The sequence below is a fragment of the Meriones unguiculatus genome, chromosome 1 (genome assembly GCF_030254825.1).
Source record: "Meriones unguiculatus strain TT.TT164.6M chromosome 1, Bangor_MerUng_6.1, whole genome shotgun sequence".
In the NCBI taxonomy this organism is placed as follows: domain Eukaryota; kingdom Metazoa; phylum Chordata; class Mammalia; order Rodentia; family Muridae; genus Meriones; species Meriones unguiculatus.
In genome coordinates, this window is record NC_083349.1 from 143480660 (window position 1) to 143497081 (window position 16422).

At 42.1% G+C, this 16422-nt stretch overlaps 1 protein-coding gene and 2 pseudogenes across 1 annotated transcript; 2 read left to right on the forward strand and 1 right to left on the reverse strand.

Moving 5' to 3' along the window:
• The first annotated feature begins 6450 nt into the window (after positions 1-6450).
• LOC110566682 (plakophilin-4-like) lies at positions 6451-8468 on the forward strand (annotated as a pseudogene).
• A 443-nt stretch (positions 8469-8911) lies between these two features.
• LOC110566683 (protein kish-A-like) lies at positions 8912-9901 on the reverse strand (the record flags this gene model as incomplete). The annotated part of the gene is made up of 1 exon (XM_060381021.1): positions 8912-9901. A coding segment is annotated over one exon (372 nt), but the record flags the coding sequence as incomplete, so codon positions are not given.
• LOC110566684 (myotubularin-related protein 2-like) lies at positions 9900-12247 on the forward strand (annotated as a pseudogene).
• Positions 12248-16422: the final 4175 nt, after the last annotated feature.

Sequence of the window (16422 nt, forward strand, 5' to 3'; positions counted from 1 at the left end):
TAAATATAAAAACTTTCTTCCCCTCCTTATTTATTTATTTATTCATTGCCTCATACAGGCTGTACACTGAACTACATTCTTTGGCTTTTAGCTCTCATACTTTAAGGCAAAAGTTTTTTATCTGTTATGTTATTAAAACCTAATTATCAGATTTAATCAACTGTATCATACATGTCATATAATCACAGAAATTGCACGTACAATTCTGTAATAAGGCATAACATTTAAATTTCCCTAAAATGTACACAGCCTCCCCATAACAAATGGCTCAATTTATGTGAAAATGTTACTATTATTCAGTAGCTCCTCATGCCAGAAATTAAGATTTCATATTTATTTGCTTGTTTCTAAAAGGGCAAAAAGTAGATATACTTTGAAAGCACTTCAAAAATTATGAAGAGTGATAATTTAATAGCAACAACAAAAGTCTCAATGATAGTGAGGGGCTGAAGAATCTTTCAGACATTTCTGGTAAAAACTTTAAGGTTCCTTAGAGGCAGTGCTACCCTCAGCCCAGGGCTAGATATCACAGGCAGGAAATTGGCTAGATACAAAATTAACTCAAAAAATTAGTTGCCATCCTGTATAAAGCCATAAACAGGCTGAGAAAGAAATTTGGGAAACAACACTCTTCACAATATCCATGAACAATATAAAATATCTTTGTGTAAATCTAACTTAGCAAGTGAAAGACCTGTATGACAAGAACTTCAAGTCTCCTATGCTTGTGGATCAGTAGGATTAACATAGTAAAAATGGTCACCTTACCAAAAGCAATCTACCAATTCAATGCAATTCCCAACAAAATACCAACACAAGTCTTTATAGACATTGAAAGAACAATTCTCAACTTCATATGGAAAAACAAAAAACCCAGAATAGCTAAGGTAATAATTTACAATAAAAGATCTTCTGGAGGTATCTCCATTCCTGATCTCAAGCTGTGCTACAGAGCAACAGTAATAAAAATTATATTGTACTGGCATAGAAACAGACTGGTGGATCAATGGAATCGAATCGAAGACCCAGAAAGAAAACCCATACACCTACCGGCACTTGATTTTGAAAAGAAGCCAAGATAATACAATGGAGAAAAAGACAGCCTCTTCAACAAATGGTGCTAGTCTAACCAAATGCCTACACATAGAAAAATGCAAATAGATCCATATTTATTACCCTGCACAAAGTTAAAGTCCAAGTGGATCAAAGACCTCAACACAAAGCAAAACACAATAAATCTGTTAGAAGAAAAAGTGGGGAAGAGCCTTGAGGCATTGGCACAGGAGACAACTTCCTGGACAGAACATTAAGAGCTCAAGCTTTAAGATCAACAATCAATAAATGGGACCTCATGAAACTGAAAAGATTCTGTAAAGCAAAGGACACAGTCATTAGAACAAAATGATAGCCTATAGACTGGGAAAGGATCTTCACTAGCTCTACATCTGAAAGAGGGCTAATATCCAGAATATATAACGACCTCAAGAAATTAAACACCAACAAACCAAATAATCCAATTAAAAATGGTGTACAGGGGCTGGAGAGATGGCTCAGTGGTTAAGAGCACTGGCTGTTCTTCCAGAGGTTCTAAGTTCAATTCCCAGGAACAACACAGTGGCCCACAACCATCTATAATGGAATTTGATGCCCTCTTCTGTCATACAGGCACACATGCAAATAGAACACTCATATGTATAAATAAATAAAATCTAAAAAAAATGGGGTACAGAGCTAAACAGAATTTGCAACAGAAGAATATCAAAATGGCAGAGACACTTAAATATTTGACATCCTTCGTCATCAGGGAAATGCAAATCAAAATGGAACAGATTTCATCTCACACATATTAGAATGGCTAAGATCAAAAACTCAAGTGACAACACATGCTGGAGAGGATGTGGAGAAAGGGGAACCCTCCTCCATTTTGGTGGGAATGTAAACTTGTACACCCACTTTGGAAATCAATCTGGCGCTTTCTCAGACAATTACGAATAGTGCTACCTAAAGCCATACCAATCCTGAGCATATATCCAAAATATGCTCAAGTATACAACAAGGCCATTTGCTCAACCATATTTATAGAAGCTTTATTCCTAGTATCCAGAATCTAGAAACAACCTAGATGTCACTCAGCTGAAGAATGGATACAGAAATTGTGGTACATTTACACAATGGAATACTCAGCAATTAAAAACAAGGAAATCATAAAATTTGCAGGCAAATGGATGGAACTAGAAAAGCTCATCCTGAGTGAGGTGCCCCAGAAGCAGAAAGACACACATGGCATATACTCACAAGTGGATACTAGCCATATAGTACAGGAACTGGGAGCATTTAGGGCGCAGGGTAGAAACCCAGTGCCTAGTAAAGTGGAAACTCCCTGGAGTCTATGAGGATGACCCCAGTGAGGACTCCTAGAAATAGAGACTATGAAGTCTGAACTGATCATCTTTTGAAGCCAGGCAAAGCTTCCAGTGGTGGGGCAGGGTTCTCTGGAGATCATTAAACAACCCAGGCTGATGCTAGGGCAGAGAGTTACTCTTTGAAAACTGACAGTGAGGCCCCATTGCTTTGGACAATGGCCAAACAGCTTGTTGAAAATAGACATGTCCAGCTGGTTACTGTATGGAGCCTTCAACCCTATGTTCTAGTCTCTTTGTGAAGGGATTCCGTAAGGTATGGAAAGAGAACCCTGTACAGCCACCCAGCCACAAAAACCCTCAGTTTAGAATATATCCTGATACAAGATATGCTGGGGGAATGGTGGCACAGAATGGTGGGAGTGGCTAATCAATGTCTGATTAAACGAGGTCCAGGCCATGAGAGGGAGTCCAAGCCCTACACTGCCTGGATGGTCAGAAATCAGAGACTAGATATTCCAGAAACCTAAGACAGAACCAAACATGATGGACAAAAACAAAACCAAACCAAAAAAACAACAGAATGATTCCTTATTCTGCTATACTCATAGGCTGATGCCTTGTCCAGTCATTTTCAAAGAGGCTTCTTCCAGCAGCAGACAATACACAGCCAGACATTATAGTAAGAGAAAGTCTAAACTGGAGGTCTCCATTGGGTCCCTTGCTGGAGCCCGCCAGCAGAATCGAACAGTTCTTGAGCAGGGAGTGAGGACTGAAAGAAAATTAATAAACCAACATACTACACATGGGATCTTTCCGAGAGGGCTCCAGTAGAAACTAGTTGCCTCCCTTTATTCCAATAATCCCTTTTTAAGTCAGAGCAAAAGCACCTCAGTACAATGAATGAATTAACAGAGAAGTCAAACTTCTTTACCTCAACCACCTGTCTGTGTGATCCTCACACACACAAAAGGTGTGTGTGACAAGGTGTGTGACAAGACATCCTGCCTGCTGTCTCAAAAAAAAAAAAAAAAAAGGAGGTGGACTTGGCAAACATCCTGCTTATCACTGACTCTAGCTGAAGGCCAGGGTGAAAACATGTCTTTCCACTGAGAGCTAAATAGCAAAGCAGTCTGACAGAGTGGAAACTCCCCACAGTCCCTCTTGTAGGAGCTCAGAAAATCCTCAGAAGAAGGGAAGGAAAAATTTTAGGGGTCAGGAGGGATGGGAACACCAGGAGAATATGGCCCATAGAATCAAGTAAGCAGGGCTCATATATGCTCACAGAGACTGAAGCTGCAAGGACAGGGTCTGCAAGGGTGTGCATTTATGCTGAGGATGTCCACTTGGTGTTTTTGTGGGACTGATCACAGTGAGAATGAGTTTGTCTCTAACTCTTACCTTCTCTTAGAACTCTTCCTCCTCTTGGGTTGCCTTATACAGTCTCTGTATGAGGGCTTTTCCTTATCTTATTTTATCTTATTTTGTTCTGTTTGCTTGTTATCTCTGGGAGGCCTGATCTTTTATGAAGACAAATGGAAAAGAAGTACAACAGGGGGAAGAAGATGTTGAAGAGTTACCTCAAGGAGTTGGGGAAGGGGAATTTGTGTTTGGGATGTATTGTGTGAAAAGGAATCTATTTTTTTCCCTTTCTTTATTATTTTTGCACAAGTACTTACAACAATCAAGCCAACCCAAATGTCCTCCAAGAGATGAACTGATAAGTAACATGTAAGATGTGTATACGATGAAATGTTACTTATTTATTTGTTTAGTTATTTATTTTTATTCACTTTACATGCCAATAGCAGCCCCATCCTAACACACTCCCTTTCCTTATTTCCTCCTTCTCTTGTACCAGTCTACTCTGGCACACCAAGTTGCAGCAGGACAAAGGGGATCCTCTCCCCCTGAGGCCAGATGAGGCAGTCCAGCTAAAGGAAAGGGACCCAAAGGCAGGCAACAGAATCAGAGATAGTCCCTGCTCCAAGTGTTAGGGGACCCACATGAATAACAAGCTGTACATCTGCTACATATGTGTAGGGGTCTAGGTCCAGCCCATGCATGCTCTTTGGTGGTGGTTCAGTCTCTGTGAGCTCCCAAGGGCAGAGGTTAATTGACTCTGTAGGTCTTGTCGTTGTCCTTTACCCAATTCTCCCTCTGTCCTTTACCCAACTCTTCCACAGACTCCTTTAGTGCCACCTATTGTTGGCTGTGGGTCTCTGCATCGGTTTCCATCAGCTGATGGATGAAGCTCCTCAGAGAACAGTTAGGCTAGGCTCCTGTCTATAAGCACAGCAGAGTAGCATTAATAGTGTCAGGGGATTAGCTCTCTCCCATGGGGTGGGTTTCAAGGGGGGCGGTCATTGTTGGCCATTCCTCGATCTCTATTCCAATTTTATCCCTGCACATCTTGTAGTCAGGACAAAATTTGGGTTGAAGGTTTTATTGGTGGGTTGGTGTTCCCCTCGCGCCACTCTAAGACCCTTTTGGCTACAAGAGGTGACCACTTCAGGCTGCTAGGAGTCTCATCTAGGGTCACCCCAATAGATTCCTGGGATATTCCTCCCCTCTACAGAGAAACGTCTCCCCATCGATTTGTGTTTTCTCTCCTAGCCCTCTCTCCACTCTCCCAACACCTGATAACACCCACCCATACACCCTCCCAACACCTTCCAGTTTCTTCCATCCATCTACCACTTATGTCTATTTTATTTCCCCTTCTCTGTGAGATTCAAACGCCCTCCCTTGGGCCATCATTGTGACTTAGACTCTTTGGGTCCATGAGTTGAAGTGTGGTTATCCTATACTATATGGCTAGCATTCACTTATAAGTGAGTACACATCATGTGTCTTTCTGGGTCTGGGTTGCCCCACTCAGGATGACCTTTGCTAGTTCCACCCATCTGCCTGCAAATTTCATGACTTCCTTGTTTTCAATAGCTGCGTGGTATTCCATCCACTGTGTAAATGTACCACAGTTTCTTTATCCATTCTTCAGTTGAGGGACATCTGGGTTGTTTCCAGTTTCTGGCTGTTACAAATAAAGCTTCTATGAACATAGCTGAGCAAATGCCCTTGTTGTATGATAAAGCACATTTTGGGTATATGACCAGCAGTGATACAGTTCAGTCTTGAGGTAGAGCTATTCAAAGTTTTCTATGAAACATCCAGATTGATTTCCAATGTGGTTGTACAAGTCCGCACTCCTACCAGAAAATGAGGAGGGTTCCCCTTTCTCCAAATCCTTGCCAGCATGTGATTTCACTTGAGTTTTTGATCTTGGCCATTCTGACAGGTGAAAGATGGAATCTCAGAGCTGTTTTGATTTGCATTTCTCTGATGGCTAATGACACTGAGCATCTTTAAGTGTTTCTCGGCCATTCATCTGTTTTGTCTATGTACCCCCATTTTTAACTGGATTATTTAGTGTGTTGGTGTTTATTTCTTGAGTTCTTTATATAGTTTGGATATTATCCTTCTGTTGGAAGTACTGTTGACAGTGTTCTTTGCCTTGCAGAAGCTTTTCAGCTTTATGAGGTCCCATTTATTCATTCTTGATCTTAGAACCTGAGTTGTTCATGAAGTTGTCTCCTATGCTAATGATTTCAAGACTCTTCTTCACTTTGTCTTCTAACAGATTTAGTGTCTCTGGTTTTATGTTAAGGTCCTTGATTCTTCATCTTCCTGCTGGCAGGCCCCAGATGGAAAAGGGCCACATTCTCCAAAAGTACCAGGGAGATTTATGCCAATGTAGAGCTAGGGCCAGTCCCTCCCTGAACTGCCCTGCTGGGCAGAGGACTCTCAGATATCAGGCTTTTCCATGTATCAAGGTGAACAGCTTCTTTTGTGCTCAGTCTTAAAGGAAGCAAGACTTGGAGGACTTGAGTGTCACTGCAAGGGAAGGAAACTTTTCTTTTCAGAACCCAAAGGTCAGGGGAGGCCCTGGAGAGAAACTTAGAGCATCAGGCACAATGGTCTGGGATCATTCAAAAAATCAGAGAGAAAATTAAAAAAATTCTAGAAACAAATAATAATGAAAACATCCTATCAGAATCTCTGGGATTCAGCCAAGCCAATCATAAGAAGAATGTTTAAAGAGGTAAGTGCTCATATTAAATTGTCTAAGTTGTATCAAATAGCCTAATGGTGCATCTCAAAGCTCTCCAAAAATAACAAGCAGACAATCACAATGACAGTAGATAAAAAAAAAAAACTAATAAAGTTGGGGAAGACATTAATGAAGTAGAGAGGCTCCAGGTCTGAGTGCACCTTGCTGCTGGCCGCTGGCCCCCATGGCAGCACAATGGGCAAGGAGTAGAGGTGAACTGCAGCTGCCACCAGGGTGGTGGGAGAGTGTTTTCAGGGGAGGGGATGAGTGGGGAGGGAGGAGCTGGTAGTGGCATGGTGAAGGCACTTTGGCCAGTTTGCTCTAGTACCGCAGCAGTGGGGACCCTTTGGCCGGGATGTCCCTGGTCCCTGGAGTGACATTGGCCTCCACCTGAGCTGGAAAGGCTCCTTTGGAATTTATCCTCATGCGACACTGTAAAGATGTCAGTCATTCGAGATGCTATCTCACATTCTGGGTGGAATAACTCTTCCTTTGATGATGATCATAAAATAAAATTTCAGACCTCGTGGAACCTCAGGTCACCTGAGGAACCTCAGCTTGGCGGAGGAGGAAGCATGCAACCAAATGCAGTCCTGTGATAGGCTGGTGGACTCATTGTTGTATGTGATCTACACATGTGTGAACTCTATTGATTACGACAGCAAGACAGTGGAGAACTGTTTGTGCACCCTGAGGAAGTTGTCATATCGGCTGGAACTGGAAGTCCCTCAGGCCCAGCTTCTCAGACTAAGTGACCTGGATGACTTAGTAGGGAAAGAGTCTCCCAGCAAAGACTAGGAACAAAGCTGCAGGTGAAAGAAGGAGAGGGAAAAAGAAGGAGAAAAAAGAAGAAAAGGAAAAGAAGTAGGAGAAAGAGGAGTAGGAAAAAGAGGAGGAAGATGAGAAGGAGGAAGAGGAGAGGAAGAGGAAGATGAAGATGAGGAGAAGAGAATTCCACAAGAGGATTAATGGGATGGAACTGGGTCTATCCCTGGACTGTCCAAGTCTCCCAAAGGAGTTGAAACACTCTGGCACCCGCTAGTGGTAAAGCCATATCTGACCCTTTTAGCAGAAAGTTCCAACCCAGCCTCCTTGGAAGGCTCTGTTGGCTCTCTCCAGAACCTTTCTACTGGCAAATGGAAGTTCTCAGAATACATCCGGGCAGCTGTCAAGAAGAAAAAAGGTCTTCCCATCCTTGCTAACCTTCTGGGGATGGATAATGATAGAGTCATCTCTTCTGTGGCCACTGCCTTGAAGAACATGGCACTGGGTGTTTGCAACAGGAGCTCAGAAGTAAATATGCCATGTGAGATCTGGTCAATGGCCCCAGCATACTATCTGATGAGACTGTGGCAGCCATGTGCTATGCTCTGCACGAGGTCATCAACAAAAACATGGAGAATGCCAAAGCTCTGGCTGACTCAAGAGGCATAGAGAAGCTATGGTGAACATAACCAAAGGCAGAGGAGACAGGTCCTCTCTGAAAGTGGTAAGGTGGCATCCCAGGTCTTGAATACATTATGGCAGTATCAGGACCTCTGGAGCATTTACAAAAAGAATGGGTGGAATCAGAACCATTTTATCACACCTGTGTTCCCACCAGAGCGAGAGTTATTCAAATCACACCCTTCTTTGTCCACCACCAATCATCAGATGTCACCCACCATTCAGTCATTGGCAGCACCTCTTCTTCATTAGCACTGTTAGGAATCAGAGACCCTTTCTCTGAATGCAATAGGACCCAGCCATCTTTGCAGTATTACTACAACCAAGGGGATACCACACATAAAGGTATGTATCCTGACTCCAGCAAACCTTCACCAGTTTACATCAGTTCCAATTCCTCACCAGCATGAGAACAAAATAGACAGCTACAGCATCAACACCTGCATGGTGAAGATGACTCCACCAGGAAGACCTTGGATGCATACAGCACTAATAAAAACATGAGAAAACATTTAACTGACTTAAATGGCAAAAGAATAAACTGTCTTTAAAAATGTCTTTCTTCAAACCTGTACTCCACAAATTGGAAAATCTAAATGAAATAGACAATTTTCTTGATAGATTACATGTACCAAAGTTAAGTCAAGATCAGACAACTTAAATAGTCCTATAACCTAAACGGAAATAGAAATAGTCATTAAAAGTTTCCCAACAACAACAACAAAAGCCCAATACCAGATGGTTTTTGAACACACTTTCAAAGAAGAGGTAATCTCAATACTCTTCAAGCTATTCCACAGAATAGAAAAAGAAGGAACATTGCCAGACTCATTCTACGAGGTCACAGTCATCTTGATACCTAAATTGCGCAAAGACCCAACAAATAAAGAGAATTTCAGACCAGTTTTCTTTTTCTTTTTCTTTTTTTTTTTTTAACTGAGATGAATGTTCTATTTGGAAGACTTAACACTAAAGAACAACAACAAATGTAAGGATGGCAGCTATCTCTTTCACCACATTTGACTAGAAGCCCAACGTTTTATGCTAATTAAAGAAATACAGAGTTTTGTTTAAAATATTTTAAACACCTGTAATAAACTACAGATTTTCCCCAAGAATAGAGGTGCTCTGGTTAGCAATGAAAATGGTTTAAATATGAATGCAATCTATAAGAACAGTAACAACAACAAAAATAGAACAATTTTTCTCAATAAAAATAGGTCAGTTCCTAGAAGGTCTCATTCTATGAAGACATCAATTTCAATTCCTAGTGAAAGGAGTCTGTAAAACTTGCCACTGTGTTTCCACTTCATGCTTCAGGACCTTAAGAAAAGCAGCCCCGACACAACAGAATGACATTTGCAGAGTATAATTCTGCAGTGACAGAACTGAGGTTGATCGCTACAATAACATTCCTGTGTTTTAAACTATCACACCTTAACTATTTACATTGCTCATTGGTCCAATAGCATAAAAATAGAGAACAGCATCTTGAAATTTATCTCATTCCATGTTCAGAGATAAATGGCTTAACCATTCTTCCCATTATTTTCTGGAGGCAAGTCCTTGTTTCCACAGTCCGATGGCAATCCCATGCTGGTAGTTTCCAAAGCTACTGTATGAAGAGGATGCTGAAGGCCATCACTATACAGCATATGGCCACATAAGGACTCTTGTGTTCACCAATTCGAGCACACTTCCAAAATATTCCCAATAGTCCAGTTTTATTTCTGTCCAGGAGGCTGGGTGCCAAGGATCGGATATAAGCACACGTACATATAAGCAGCAAGATTACAGTCAACAGACTCTGAAAATTGAAAATGGCAGACAGCGGAGCCGGTGCTGGTGCAGCCACATCACCCTTCCGGGCCAGGGAGGATGCACGCCCACGGCGCTCCCGCGCCCCGCAGGTGCCCAGTTGGGCCTGCGGCGGCGCCTCCGCCCAGGCCACACCACGCCGATGTCCCAGACCAGTTTTCTTTATGATCGTTGATTAAAAAATACTCAACAAAATACTCACAAACCGAATCAAAAAACACATCAAAAATATCATCTACCATAACTAAGTAGGCTCTATCCCAGGCAAGCAGAGGTGGTTAAATATACAAAAAAACATCAATATAATCCACCGTATAAGCAAATAGAAAGTTAAAACAAAACAAAACATGATCATCTCCTTAGAGGCTGAAAAAGCATTTGACAAAATCCAACACCCCTTCATGTTAAAAGTCTTGGAGAGGTCAAGGATACAAGGCACATACCTAAACATAATAAAGGTAATACACAGCAAGCCTGTTGCCAATATAAAATTAAATGGAGAGAAAATTAAACAACTGTACTGAAATCAGGGGACAAGACAAGGCTGCCCACTCTCTCTGTATCTCTTCAGCTTAGTATTTAAAGTCCTAGCTAGAGCAGTAAGACAACTAAAGTAGATCAAGTGGATACAAATTGAAAAGGAAAAGTCAAAGTATTGCTATGGCAGATACTTTCTTCTGCAGCGGCCTCCTGATCTGGTGCCATGGAGAAGAGCTGAAGCAGCAAGGCTGCCCAGCGAGGACTCACTGTCCAGCGCTTCCACTTCTCTTGAAGAGAACTCGATGAGTACAAGTCAGTTTCTGCTGTGCCGTTAGACTCTATTTGGACTTCAGCTTCAGCAGGCAACTTTTCTCCTGATTTGAGGGTACTGAGGGAGTCAAGCAATTTAGCAGAAATAGAGGACGCAGCCCTGCCTCCAGGAAAAAAAGACATTAAAGACATGGCCCATGCATGATGTGACTACTGTACAAGGAAAGCTGTCACAAAGTACAGGTCCTATTTCAAGAGCATGCAGTGGGATCCCCCATTTATTCTAAATGCTTCTCTTGGAGCAATCAATAGAGTAGCATTTGGTCAAGGTGAAAACAGCCTGGAGACTGTGCGAGGATATCAGGAATTTACTATTTGCTCATAAACCAGAAAGACAAACAAGTAGATCCATATTTGAGAATTGAATGAAATATGAATTCTGGTACTAATAACTTGCTTCATTTTGCTTTTGAGTATAAATAAATATTCCCTGAAAATGGGTGGAAACTGTATGACCCCCTTTTAGAGTATAGAAGTCAGGGAATTCCAAATGAAAGCTGGAGAATAACAAAGATAAATGAGCGCTCTGAACTTTGTGACACATATCCTGCCCTCTTGGTTGTGCCAGCAAACATTCCTAATGAGGAACTAAAGAGAGTGGCAACCTTCAGGTCATGGGGCCGGATCCCAGTTTTATCACGGATTCATCCTGAAAGTCAAGCCACAGCCCATGGTTCCAGTAAGTGAGAAGCACAGCTAAGAGGATAAGAAATGCCTTCAGGCCACCATGAACTCCAATGGCCAGTCTCACAAAGTATTTAGATTTGATGCTTGGACAAGTGTCAATGCTGTTGCCAATAAGGCAAAGTGGAGAGGTTATGAAAGTGAAGATGCTTATCAAAATGCAAAACTAGTTTTTCTGAATTTTCATAATGTCCATGTTATGAGAGAATCATTGTGGAAGCTTAAGAAGATTGTGTACCTCAACAATGAGGAACGTCACTGGTTGTCTAACTTGAAATCTATGCAGAGGCTGGAACACATTGATCTTAGTCTTGCAAGGACTCTTAGGACTGCTGACAAGTAGAGGCAGCAAAGATGTCTGTGGTGGTGCACTGCAGTGATGGCTGGGCTCGCGCTCAGCTCACTTCCCTGGCCATGCTCAGGTTGGATGGATACTATTGAACCATACGAGGATTTGAAGTTCTTGTGGAGAAAGCTTGGCTAAGCTTAGGACCACAATTCCAACCAAGAGTTGGCCATGGAGATAAGAACCATGCTGATGCAGAGAGATCACCTGTTTTCCTTAAATTTATTGACTGTCTGGCAAATGTTAGGCAAAGACAGTTGCCTGCCATATTTGAATTCAATGAGTATTTTCTCATTATCATCCTGGACCACTTATACAGCTGTTTATTTGCGATATTCCTCTCTGAAAGTCAACAGCAGAGAGGGAAAGAGAATCTCCCTAAGAAGATGGTGTCACTGTGGTCCTACATAAACAGCCAGCTGGAAGACTTCACTCATCCTCTCTAGGGGAGCTACTCCAATCAGGTCCTTTACCCAGCAGCCAGCACCCACCACCTAGAGCTCTGGGTGCCTCCCCCCCCCAGGTGAAACCACAAATAACTTCTTGCCAAAAGAGCAGAGCTTCAGAGAAAAGTAGAGGAACTTCAGAGAGAAATTTCCAACCACTCAACCTCCTCTTCAGAGAGAGCCAGGTCCTGCACATTGTGTGACTCCTGTCCAAACTGTTGTATGAAAGGACTATTAGGTCAGGAACTCCGCCATTACAGCACCTTATGGGTAATTAAATTATGACACTAACCTTAAGTCACCCAAAGAATACTAAAGTACTGTAGTCCTCTATCCACAGTGGGAACAAGTTTTTCATTTCAAAATGTCTTAAGAACTGAGCACCTGGTAAGATCTAGGTGGGAAAAAAAACAAGGGCAACTGTTCTTACACTGAGAGCATACTTACTGTGCCTTGATATCTGTGTCAGATCAAACTCGCTCCTTTCTCAATTTAGTAAAAAGCATTATCTTGAGACTATTATGGCATAGTAGTAGTTAAAAATGGCTGCAGAGATTGTAATTAGGGCATTCTCAAAAGCAGTTAAGAAATGATGCCTCATATACATGCTTTGGGGAGATGAAAGGACAAAGTAGTTGCTGTTATCCAGGAATTCAGGGACCATTCCACACCCTTCATATTACTTTCCATTTGTATGTTGATCATAAACATCACATAAGACATTTTAAAACCTTATTACTCCACCTTATCTTAATGATGATTGGCCCTAAAAGTCTGACTTTAGTGCCATGTTTATATTTCACACGAACATTATCCAAGAGCTTTAACATGTTAAAGAGTTAGTCTCAGTGTCAGCAAGCCTCGCTCCTCTGCTCACCTGAGTTGGGTGCTGCTGTCTATTTTCCTCTGTATAAGAGCCATACATAATGTACCGTAACAAAGGAGCTTCCCATCACTTGGTCTTTTAATTAAATGATTTCAAACTTAAAAAAAAGAACTTCAAGTCTCTGAAGAAACAAACTGAAGACGATATCAGAAGATGGAAAGATTGCCCATGCTCATCTGTAGGACTAACATAGTAAAAATGACCATCTTACCAAAGGCAATCAACAGACTAATGCAATTCCTATCAAAATACCAACACAATTCTTCATAGACTTTAAAATAACAATTCTCGACTTCATATGGAAAACCAAAAACTCCAGAATAGCTAAAACATTCCTGTACCATAAAGATCTTCTGGAGGTGTCTCCATCCCTGATCTCTGTACTACAGAGCAACAGTAATAAAAACTGCATAGTACTGGCATAGAAACTGACTAGTTGATCAATGGAATTCAACTGAAGACCCAAAAATAAGTCTAGTGCCCCTCAACTGAAGAATGGATACAGAAATTGTGGAACATTTACACAATGGAATACTACTCAGCAATTAAAAACAAGGAAATCATGAAATTTACAGGCAAATGGTGGTATTTAGAAAAGATTATCCTGAGTGAGGTATCCCAGAAGCAGAAAGACATACATGGTATATACTCACTTATAAGTGGATATTAGACATATAATATAGGATAATCATACTAAAATCTGTACACCTAAAGAAGCTAATCAAGAATGGGTAAGATGATCAATCCTCATTCAGAAAGGCAAATAGGATAGATATCGGAAGAGGGAGAAAACAGGGAACAGGATAGGAGCCTACCACAGAGGGCCTCTAAAAGACCCTACCCTGCAGGGTATCAAAGCAGATGCTGAGACTCATAGCCAAACTTTGGGTAGAGCACAGGGAATCTTAGGAAAGAAGGGGGAGATAGAAAGACCTGGAGGGGGCAGGAGCTCCACAAGGAGAGAAAAAGAAAAACCGAGCACAGGGTCTTTTCTGAGACTGATACTCCAACCATTCATGGAGATAACCTAGAACCCCTGCATAGATGTAGCCCATGGCAGCTCAGTGTCCAAGTGGGTTCCCTAGTAAGGGGAACAGGGACTGTCTCTGACATGAACTCAGTGGCCTACTCTTTGATCACCTACCCCTGATGGGGGGTGGGGGGTGCAGCCTTACCAGGCTACATAGAAACACAATGCAGCCAGTCCTGATGAGACCTGATTGACTAGAATAAGATGGAAGGGGAGGAGGACTCTCCCTATCAGTGGATTGGGGGAGGGGCTTGGGAGGAGAAGAGGGAGGGAGGGTGGGATTGGGAGCAGGCTACAGCTGGGATACAGAGTGAATAAACTGTAATTGATAAAAATTAATTAATTAATAAAAAAGAAAAAAATGGGATATAGAGCTAAACAGAGAATTCTGAACAGAGGAATATTAAATGGCAGAAAATCATTTTAAAAAATGCTCAGTGTCCTTAGCCATGAGGAAAATGAAAATCAAAACAACTCTAAGATTCCATCTTACACCCATCAGAATGGCTAAGATCAAAAACTCAAGTGACAACATATGCTGGTGAGGATCTGGAGAAAGGGGAACATTCCTCCCCTGCTGGTGGGAGTGCAAACTTATACAGCCACTCTGGAAATCCATCTGGAGATTTCTCAGAAAATTGAGAATAGCTGTACTTCAAGACCCAGCTATACCACTCCTGAGTATGCACCCAGAAGATGCTCCACCATTCTGCGAGAACATGTGTTCATAGAAACTTTATTTGTAATAGCTAGTATCTTAGCAACAACCTAGATGTCTCTCAGCTGAAGAATGTATCAAGAAATCGTGATACATTTACACAATGGACTACAACTCAGCTATTAAAAACAAGGAAGTCATAAAATTTGCAGGCAAATGGATGGAACTAGAAAAGCTCATCCTGAGTGAGGTAAGATAGGTGCAGAAAGACGCACATGGTATATACTCACTTATCAGTGGATTTTAGCCATATAATTCAGGATAAGCATACTACAGCTCACAGACCCAAAGAAGATAATTAACAAGGAGGACCCAAGGAAGGATGTTTAATTCCCACTCAGAAGTCCAGACAGAATAGACAGTGGAATTGTTGAAGAGAAGAAACAGGAGGGGAAATGAGGGTCAGTTTTAGAACTGGGGAGAATGGTAGTGGGAGGACAGAGGCTTGCAGAGAGAAGAGAAAGCTTGGGTGAGATCTCCAGCTTGTCACAGAGAAGCTCCCGCCCAAGCCTTCTTCTCTCTGCAAGCCGTCTGTCGTCCCAGGACAGGCTCCTGGGAGATATGAGGGTGACTAAATGAGACTCCTAGTAATAGGGGTCATGGAGATTGTAGAGGCCACTTTCTAATGAGGCACAGCTGTTGGAGGGAGGGGAACATCAACCCACTCCAAAAAACACTGACTAAAATTTACCCTGCCTACAAGATGTGCAGGGACATAAATAGAGCATAAACTGAGGGAATGTCCAACCAAATGACTGGCCCAACCTGAGACTCACGCTGTGGGAGACACCAGCCACTGACATGATTGACAATACTCTACTACGGCCGCAGACAGGAGCCTAACATAGCTGTCCTCTGAGAGGCTCCACCCAGAAGCTGATGGGAACAGATGCAGAGACCCACAAACAAACATTGGGTGGAGTGCAAGAAGTGTTTTGGAAGAGTTGGGGGAAGGATAAAAGGGCCCAGAGGGGACAGGAGCTACACAAGAAGAGCAACGGAGCCAACTAACCAGGGCCCATGGAGCCCTGTGGAGACTGAAGCATCAACCAAGGATCATGCATGGACTGGACCTAGCCTCCCCCAACCCCCAACAAATGTAGCAGATTGGCAGTTTGGTCCTCATATGGACTCCCTAGTAAGGGGAATGGGGGCTGACTCTGACATGGACTCTGTTGCCTACTTTTTGATCACCTTCCCCTGGCAGGGTTACCTCCCCAGGCTACAGGAGAGAGAATGTGCTCAGTCCTGATGTGATTGGTGTGCTGGCGTGGGTGTGTAGGGGCAGACTCCTCTCCTCTGCTGTGTAAAGGAGGGGAGGTAGGGAAAACAAGGAGGAAGGGTGGGACCGGGAGGAGGAGAAGGAAGGCCTATGACAGGATGGAAAATGAACAACAACAACAACAAAAAAAAAAACTGAAAAAAAATACCAAAAAGGAATAAAAAAAATGAAATACAAGTATAAAATTCTGAGCAGAGAGGAAGTTTATGGACTTCTTACTCCATATGCTATGTGTATGAGTTTTCAACACCTCTGTTAACAAATCTTCTGCCCCAAATTTCATAGAGTTAAAAAAGAAAACCAAAACTGTCCCTCAGTCCAAAAGAGCACCATCTGTGAAAATCCAGTGTGACGAAAGAGAGCCTTCGATGAGTCTAGATTTTATGTCATATGCTAAACATCTGACAAAATTTTAGGCTGTGCTTACATTTTCCTATAATGCTTTTTTATGTTTAAAATGTTACAAAGATTGTTTTTAGACCAGG